The sequence below is a fragment of the Malania oleifera genome, chromosome 3, assembly GCF_029873635.1.
Source record: "Malania oleifera isolate guangnan ecotype guangnan chromosome 3, ASM2987363v1, whole genome shotgun sequence".
Lineage (NCBI taxonomy): Eukaryota > Viridiplantae > Streptophyta > Magnoliopsida > Santalales > Ximeniaceae > Malania > Malania oleifera.
The window spans coordinates 111,560,299-111,570,551 of NC_080419.1; the positions used below are offsets into that span (position 1 = coordinate 111,560,299).

General features: G+C 32.7%; 1 protein-coding gene across 1 annotated transcript; it reads left to right on the forward strand.

The window, feature by feature from the left end:
- Window positions 1-7,804: 7,804 nt before the first annotated feature.
- LOC131152207 (F-box protein AFR) lies at window positions 7,805-9,764 on the forward strand. The gene has a single exon (XM_058103938.1). The coding sequence runs from the start codon at window positions 8,399-8,401 to the stop codon at window positions 9,488-9,490; it is 1,092 nt and encodes a 363-aa protein (XP_057959921.1). The 5' UTR covers window positions 7,805-8,398; the 3' UTR covers window positions 9,491-9,764.
- The last annotated feature ends 489 nt before the right edge of the window (window positions 9,765-10,253 follow it).

Below are 10,253 nucleotides of genomic sequence, written 5' to 3' on the forward strand. Positions count from 1 at the left end.
AGTGTGTTCATGCATATTGTTTTGAATAAAGAGTGTGTTCGTGCACCTTATGATCATGCATACATGTAAGACAGCATGTGTTAAGTATTGAAATCCTTATTTGAATTAGGATGTGTATTGATTTTGTGGTTGCTCATTCATGTCCATATGCCTAAATGAATAACAATATTTCACTGAATTCAATACTATCCACTGTTCTCTGCTATTTATATTCTTAATTTAACAGATAGATTATATATTGTGATTTGTTGATTGTTACTCGATTGCATGCTAGTCTAGAATGCATCCTGCATGGCGGATGCAATTGATGTGTATTGCATGCTGGTAATGGATATGGGTTCTCGTGTGCCTTGAACTGAATTATAAATGACTTATTTGAACCTATCAAGTACATGTTTTATGGGAAAATGTTCAATTTACAGACAGCATGCTGCCAAAATTTCGTTAAAATTTTTTCAAAAAAAAAAAAAAACCATGTACAATGATAATTATAATAAAATGAATGTTAAAATATTTCTGAAAGGATGAATGAAAATTAGGAATCATAAGAAAGGAGGCAATGTAGCCTTAGTTCATTTAAAGAAGCATTCACTTATATATTTTTGGTCCTGTAAGTCTAAAACATTCATTGTCGACCCTAAATCATTGAAAATATTAAAAACACTTGGCTATGGATTTGAAAATTAGAAAAAGGTATAAGTTGAATATATACATAACTCAGAGGGAGCATCATCTTCATAATTCTTTAAATTAAATGTTCTCATCATCTCATAACATTCATGTCCATACGCTTAGATGAATAACAATACTACACTGAACTCAATACTATCCACTGTTCTCGGCTATTTATATTCTTAATTTAATGGATAGATTATATATTGTGATTTGTTGATTGCTACCTGATTGCATGCTGGTCTAGAATGCCTCCTGCATGGCAAATGCAGTTGATGTGTATTGCATGCTGGTAGTGGATATAGGTTCTCGAGTGTCTTGAACTGAATTATAAATGACTTATTTGAACCTATCAGGTACAGGTTTTATAGGAAAATGTCCAATTTACAGACGGCATGCTGCCAAAATTTCGTTAAAATTTTCCCAAAAAACAACCATGTACAAAGATAATTATGATAAAATGAATGCTAAAATATTTTTGAAATGATGAGTGAAAATTAGGAATCATAAGAAAGGAGGCAATGTAGACTTAGTTCATTTAAAGAAGCATTCATGACTAAACATGCCTAAAAGACTTTAAACACTATCACAAAAAAAAAAAAAAATAGTGACATTTTATAATAATAATAATCTAGAAACTAAGATTTCTATTTATCTTCTAATAAAAGCAATGGTGGATGGTGGATTATTACCAATTTATTTTTTTATTATTATCTTTCGTCGCCAAGAAAATTAATTGAAATCAAGCAAGCTATGCAACCAAGAATGGTTCATTGAAAACATAAATCAAATTTCATAACTGCTGGAAGTGCTTTCAAGAATCAAGATTATTAAGAACAACCATTCCATATAATTTTTTCAAGTTGTATACAAATTCACAAGACGCAAAACACACTGCAAGTAACTTGTCACACTTGTACACCAAGCCAAATGAACATGTTTAAGTCAAGTGTTAAAGGCTAATTTATTTTTTAGTTCCTACAATGAATAGTCAAGAATCATAGAGGCTATACAAAAAAATACTCATGAGAGATATAAAACTCTCATTGAAATTGAATGGCTACAATGCATTTTACAAAAAGGATATTTATGGTTTGGAGAATGTGATTTCTCCCCTATACTGTTTGTGTTTTCTGAAATTGAAGGCAATGAAAAATCTAAAGAACAGTCATTATGTGATTTCATTAAATAGTCCCCTTTCTAAACATCTTTAGTCAAAGTAATCTCAACAACTGTACTGAAACTTCAGATGGTATGGAAAATTTAAGGCAGTGCACTGATCAAGGGGCAATGTGCAAACACCCATGGTTCACAATCTTTGAATCTCATATTTACAAGTGAAAAGTCAAGCAGCAGGTATAATGCATAAAAAGGTAGGATGCAACCAAGTCAGTATTTTGAGCAAATAATAAAATGAAAAAAAAAAAATGAGAAACAACTTAAAATAAATTGCAACTCACGTTACTTCTCCCACAAAATCATATTGAGTAGCACTATTGCTGTCCATGATTTTCATCCTAAGTTCAGAGACCTCACTAGTTATGGTGAATACAAAATTCTCATTCCATTCTGGCTGAGACCCTTGCCCTATATCTGCCATTTGTACATAACAGTGACCAAACTTGTATAATATATATTACAATGATCACTTTTACCATTAAGCACATAGCTTAAATGGTCATTGTAAGTACAAATACGTATCAAACAAAAAATTGGTTTTACTTTCCTTCTATTAATTTCTGGCATAAATCAGGATACGATTTGAAGACCCACCTGATGCAATGCTGCTTTTTTGCTCCTAAGTAACGGAAAGGAGGATGACATATAGGATCAATGTTACATGATCATAAGCAACACTAAAGCTCATTTTTAACAAGGGACAACAGAAGGACTCAAATATTAGACATTTTAAATATTTTACTTGGAGATTTAGGGAAGACAGAAGGACTGACAACCTATGTCTTGTCTTATTAGAAAAATTAATCAACTATTTGAAAGGTCTTAAACACCATCATAAAAAAAATTATTAAATAATTATCATGACTAAACATGCCTAAAAGACTTTAAACACTATCACAAAAAAAAGAAGATAAAACAACTTCCATAACTAAAGCTGTCCTAATCTTAAGATAATAATTACACGTATGGTTAGTAAACAGTATCAAATTCTCGGTGGCTGATTCAGCTGCTTTGGCAGTTTCTATTATTGGTGTTCTCTTCATATTTTTTGTTGATTTGTTGGCTGCTCACTGTTTTTATTGCCTTATTGGTTTCTTGTTTTGAGTCTTCCTGCACTTTTGTATCCTCAGACCTCTAATTTGAGCTTTGTTTATTAATGAATTCACTCGGTTTTACCTTTCAAAAAATTAAAAGGTAATTACACATAATATATGTAAGTAGTTGCAAGTATAGTTGTGTGTGTATCTTCTCATCGTTATTCAAAGACCCTTTCATCCCTTCAACTTTATAGGCTACCGTTCAAGTGTGCAACTCAATGGAAATATGTGAACTCAGTGTTTAGCTTTAAATACTGACATTATTTTTTTCATTATTGATATTACTACTGTACAAATTTTGTAATATGCATGATTATGAAATCTTTGCGAATTTATTATATCATATAATTATTTTTCTTGATTATACTGAGCATCAGCTCTCCATTTGTATACTAATGTTTTTTTTAATGTCTTTTAATTTGTAGGGTTTGCGATTGTCATAACATCAGCACGATGTCATACATGTATGCACTACAATCGTCAGATGCAACTTTTGATTATTTCTTTATAATTTTTATTGTTATTTGAACAAATTGAATGTTTGTATTTTAATTTGAATTTGTACTAGTATTTGTATTTGAATTTTGAATATTTTGAAATTTTATTTATTTATCTGAACAGATGTTATTTCTTTATTTTAATTAAATTTGTATTTGAATTCGAAATTTTGAACAATTTACGAATTTTGTAGTAATTATGGTTTCAGGTTATGTATGTGAAAATGTAATTACAGATTTTTACAAGAATTGATGATTAAAAAAATTACTATTAAAGGTTTTCTAAATTTTTCTAATTATTAGTGAATGATTCAAATTCATCACTAATAGTAGGGTATTAGTAAAGGATTCAAATTCGTCACTAATAGTAAGATATTAGTAAATGATTCAAATTTATCACTAATAGTAAGGTATTAGTAACGATTTTTAGATTTGTCACTAATATTAAAGTATTAGTAAAAGATTCAAATCCTTCATTAATACCCTACTATTAGTGATGAATTTGAATCATTCACTAATATTTATTATTAGTGACGAATTTGAATCTTTCATTAATACCCTACTATTAGTGATGAATTTGAGCTGAGCCGATATAAAATTTATAGTGACGGTATTAGGGTTTTAGTGACGGTTATAATCCGTCACTAATACTCCATTATTAGTGACAAAACTTTGAATTCGTCACTAAAAGTTAGTAGTAACGGTAAATATAGCAACTATTTTAAAACCGTCACTAATACTCATAAATTCATCACTAATACTATTAGTGACAAATTTATAAGTATTAGTGATGAATTTGATCATTCACTAATACCCTGATTTTTTGTAGTGAAGTGTTATAGCCATTAGAAGAGACAGTTTCATTTAAAAGGTGAGAGCATGTAGGTTTTTTTTCTTTTAAGGTTTCACATTTTAAGCATTTTATAATGGCCATCACTCAAAGAAGCAAGTATTACCTATAATTGTTAGCAAAAATTATCATCTTGAATTTAGAATTTTTAGTATTGGTGAAGTGATGTACATATTATCGTGCAATTCATGCCTTGCACCTTTTATGGAACAAGTGTTGTCCAATGACAAAGGTATTTATGTGAGATTGGTAGTAGCGATGTCATCATGTTTCTTTGATCAATTGAAAGTCCATACTAGACTTGAGCTACATAATAGGAGATAACTCATCTCTCATCTCATATCTCTTTCTACCTCTCCCATGATTCGAAGTTGAAATCTCTAACAAGGATATTTCAAAATTTGACCATAGGAGACAACAATGTCAACACTATGAGGCCATAAAGTTATTAATGATTTAGTGTGATCATTAAAAGCACTGAAAATAAGATACATGATCATTGTTGCTTTATATAGATTGCTAATATGGGAAGCATACCAGCATATTAAGTGTTGCCCAAGCATGTAATAGCAATGAATGATTTGTAAAGTATCCAAATAATTAAGGGTCTATTTCATATCATTTTTGTATTATGTTTTCTATTTTTTGTTTTTATATAATAAAAAATATATTATGAAAATGTATTTGTTTACATTGTCATTTTTGTTTTTGTTATTGATTTTCTACTATTTGCAAAAAAAAAAAAATCAAATCTTATGATCTTCAATTGTTTAGGCAATTTGTTTCCAAAATAGTTTAATTCTAAAATAAATTTTTTGAATTAAATCATTCATTTTAGACACAATTTGTAATAAAAATTAAAGTTGAATAATCATATGAATTTAAAAATATTTAAAATAAAAAATATCCATAAAATTTTTAAAAATTAAAAACTAAAAACCATTCATAAATGGTTTTTTTTACTATTTTTCAATTGTCATGTACAATAAGATTGTTCTTCTAAAATTATTTTTGAAATATAATAATTAAGTAGAGTAATTATTACTTTGTTTTTATTAGAGTTTTTTTAAGTTTTATTATTTTGTAATTTTATAATTTTAATCATACTTTTATTTTTTGATTCAATGAAAAAGTTGACCATTTGCTTAATCAAAATTTTAATTTGTTTTAGTTTTATAAATACTAACCATATTGGCCGCTACTTTTTGATTTTTGAATTTTAGTTTTTGTGTTCATAATCTTTAATAGTGATACTAAATATCCCTAAAGTATAAACTCTTATACTATGGAGCCAATTGAAATTCTAATTTTGTAGTAAGTTTTATTCAATTTTTATGGAATTGTGACTTGATCAGGAGTTAGTTAACAACTATTTATCATGTGATAGTAGTGATAAATTAATGCTATTATTCAATTTTGTATGAGTCTTCTTGTAAGAGAAACGCCACTTTTGACATTCATCAAAACTAACATCAATACACGTAATCTGAAGACTCAAGGTAGTTGGGAAATGTCCTTGATGAGAAGGTGTCCGTTGTTGCTAGGGTAGGAAGGGATAATCTCGAAAAATACCCTAAAAAAATTCCAAATGACACCTCGGTTCAAGCATCCACAAAAAAAAGGGGGGGGGGGGCTAAAAGGGCTCCTCAATCCCGATATCTCACACCTTGGTCCAAGCTTTATAGAACTAAAAAATAATGTTAAAATTTGTAACCTTTTTCAATGGATTAAGTTACGAAAAACTCACTCTTTAAGCCTTGAAATGTTTCAAAGCATGACTAATTGTTAAATATATTCAATATAAAGACTAAGAGTTGTAATGAATATAGTCAAGGAGAAGTAATATGAGGTCATAGAGAGGTGTGACGCACATACAAAGATAACAATCCCTTAAATTAGAAATGAAGAGCATTTATGCCAAAAAAAAAAATACCCATAAAGAAAAGGCGAAGGTTAAGGTATGATAAATTTCTTTTGAATCTCAAAAATACTCTTTCAGGCTATAACATATATAAAATTTTAACTTTGACTTTAGCATCAGAAAATGCCCCTCAAAAGTCATCGGAGTTCTGAACTTTTTCTCTTAGTTGTTGTTGATCGCCAGAGTCTGTAAATTCGGAGATTGAAGTTCAATTTTTAGCTTTAACAATATTATTTAATTTTCTACACTAGTTTAATATTTTTAGCACTGATTTCATTTAATTTTCTGTATAACTATTAGAAAACATTCATATTTTCTATAAACCATCTAATTCTATTATAATATAAGTGATAACTATTTTTGAGGAAAATAATTTTATTTATTTTTAATTTGGTATTAAATTTTTTGTAAAGTAAATTAATAAGGGATTTTATTCTTTTTATTTTTTGATAGATAAGTACTTTAATTTCATTAATATATATGGTCGAAGGGGTTTACTATTTTAAAAAGTAGGAAATGTTTGTTATATAGTACTCAATTTGAGGAACCGTAAGTGTATTTTTCTTTAAAATAATTATATATTTAATAGGAATACTAATTATTATAGGATAAGTAAATTTTAACTTAAAAAGTGAATAGTTTTAAGTAAATTTATTGAATAAAAACAGCATTTATAGTAGGGTTTGTAATAAATAATTCAAGATAATAGGATGCTGTTCATTTTTATTCTCTTGAAAAAAAAATTTAAAAAAATATCTAAGTTATCTTCAAACATTTGATCAACTACTTTTAATATATACAATTTTATTTTACGAATTTAAATGACAATCTATTTAATAAGAATAATAATTATCATTATAGCCAATGACTTAAAAGAAGGAACAACATTTTATATTGAAAATCTCAAATTTAAATTCTCGTACGAATGAAAAAGATATGGAATGGATATGAAATTGGAGATGGACTACTTCTAGTGGTGTAGTTGAGACCTAATGTAAACCTTTGAATGACTTATTAACATATAAAGTATATTTAATATTTCTAGTTATTAAATGTTTAGTTGTGAAAAAAAAATATGAGAGAAATTAATATTTAAGGATAATTATAAAAAAATTTCATGAAGTTTCAAGTTTACTTCCTTAATATTTCAAAAACCAACCAATCAAGAGGAAGAATATTTGTATTTTTTTTTTAAATAAATTTTAACAGAGACTTATAATATTTTTAAAATTTTAGTAAAGATTGATAAAATTTTTGAAATTTTAGAGATAATAGGTGAATATCTTTTTCGAAGAGAATTAGATAAGAAAGAATTAATTTATTTAATGAACAGAAGTTTATTTAATACACGTAAAATAAATGAATGGGGCCTTCCCCCGAGTGATTTCATCCCCACATTTGGGGCGGTATTTATGAAGAGTGACTTTTGCTTCAAACATTTTTTAGTTGGGTAAATGGCGGGGGGTCCCACATGATGGGACGGTCGAAAACTGATGTTGTGATAGACTTGATAGCAGAGGATAATAACCCATTGGATCACTGTCGCCCTCCATATAATCACCGTCGGAACGGATCCCCATCTCCGTCTCTCCTCGACGCCACAAACCGCTGCTTAATTTTTCCTCCCCAAAAAAAATAAAGAAAACAAAGAAAGAACCAATGGCGGCACTGTGCGCAGATCAACATCACGGATGTGACCTTTTTCCACCAGCACCACAAATCGAGAAGCCATGATTATCAGACCCCCTCCTCGCAATTCTCTCCCGTATATATTAAACCCCTCCAATCCATCAACAACTCCTCTCTTCTCCACTCCACGCATAAGCTCACCAACCAGCCCGACCCCAGATCATCTTTCTTCTGATTTTCTCAAATAATTCCTCCCTCTTCGTCTTCTTCCTCCCCTTTCCCCCCCAATTTCCCATTATAACTCCTTTTTTTGATCTTTTTTTTCAGTCGCTTTACAGCTCTTCCCAGTTCACACCACCTCTGTTCTTGCTTCCACACACAAAATTACAAAACGTCGCCAGAAAAGTGCCAAAAGCCTTTGTTAATCAAACCCCTCTATTCCTGCATATAAACCCCATTTCTTTTCTTCCTTGTTCAAGGCGATTCGATGATCCAAGCTGAGGTTTAATTCCTTTTTCGATCCTTCTTTGTTTTTTCTATTTCTGAAACAGAAATGGCGATTCTGAGGTCTTCCGATGAGAAGGACGGGAATTCCGAGCCGTTGATTCCAGGATTGCCGGACGAGATCGCCGAACTGTGTCTTCTTCACGTTCCGTACCCCTACCAGGCTCTGATTCGCTCCGTCTCTTCTTCCTGGAACAAGACCATCACTGACCCCTGTTTTCTCCTTTCCCGTAAATCCCAACCTTTCCTGTTCGTCTTCGCTTTCGACAAATCAACGGCCAGGATTCAGTGGCAGGCGCTCGACCCGCGATCCCGCCGTTGGTTCGTCCTACCTCGGATTCCCTGTTTGGAGACCGTCTCGCCGGAGAGTTTCGCCTGCGCGTCGATTCCTCGGCAGGGGAAGCTCTTCGTGATGGGGGGCATGCGCGCCAACACCGAATCCTCCGTGCGGACCACCGTCATATACCACACATCGACGAATCAATGGTCGCAGGCGTCTCCGATGCTCACCGCCAGATCGTTCTTCGCGGCGGCGAACGTCGGCGACAAGATCTTCGCCGTCGGCGGGAGCGGCCCCGGCGTCTCTGGTCCCTCCGACTCCATCTCCGCCGTGGAACGCTACGACCCGAAAACCGGCGCGTGGGCGTCGGTGGCGAAGATGCGCGCCGGGCTCGCGCGGTACGACGCGGCCGTGGTGGGGAGAAAAATTTGCGTGACGGAGGGGTGGACGTGGCCGTTCGTGTTTTCCCCTCGCGGTGGGGTCTACGACGCGGAGACGGACACGTGGCAGGAGATGAGCGCGGGGATGCGGGAGGGGTGGACGGGGTTGAGTGCGGTGGTGGATGACAGGCTGTTCGTGATATCGGAGCACGGGGACTGTCCGATGAAGGTGTACCATAGTGATTCCGACACGTGGGAGTACGTAGGGGGGCAGAGGTTCCCGTGCGACGCGGTGCAGAGGCCTTTCGCTGTGGGCGCGATGGAGGGGAGAATTTATGTTGTGTCACATGGGATGAATGTGGCAATAGGGAGGATATACGAGGTGGAGAAGGGGAAGCCATGGGTGGAGTGGGAGGTTGTGGAAGCCCCTAGGGCTTTTCATGGACTCTCTCCTTCTACTTGCCAAGTAGTTTATGCCTAATTGCAAATGTGGCATCTCTTGATTGGTTAGAACTTGCATCTCATGATTGGTTGGAACTTGGTGAATCGAGTATTTTATGAAAGAGTACTAAGCAAAATGGAATGTGGGTTTTTTTTTTTTTTCTTCTTCTTTCTTTAAATAGGGTGGCATCCCCTTGAGTGAGTGATGGATAGAGTTTTTGTTCTCTTTCTTTTGAAAATTTTAAGCATAGTATTGTGAGGGATGGTGGGGTTATTGTATTATTGGCTATAGAATTAGTATATTTTGTTTTCAACTCTCTTCTCCATTAGTTTATGTTCACTTTTTTCTTTATTTTTATATGATATATTTAGAGACTCTTTGTGCTTAACGAACAAAATTGACTTGTCACACTTGTTCCACACAAAATTATAATTGCTAAAGTTCACTTTCAAGTTTTAGAAGTAGGGACATCTAGCAGCAAATTATGCTAATTCGATTATAAGCTATTGATGCTTTAAAAGCCAAACTTCTGTGAAGTGAATCAAACTCGGTTTCTTTGTAACAGCTAACTATATAAACTTGATTAATTATGTTGCAATAAATTATTGTGCAAATAAAAAAATTTAAGTTTACTTTTTTATTCCTTTGCGACTCTTATCTGTTCCTAAATGGGGGAAGTTGAATGTCTTGAAAACTTTTTTTAATCAACTTGTAACATAAAATCGGCTAGAAAATACTTTGACAACAATCTTCGACGTCTATGAGTTGGATGGAGAAAAATAAAAACACGCCGTCTTGGGTG

What these genes read in the sequence shown, in the direction of transcription:
- LOC131152207 (XM_058103938.1), top strand. Translation starts at nt 8,399, where the DNA reads ATGGCGATTCTGAGGTCTTCCGATGAGAAGGACGGGAATTCCGAGCCG.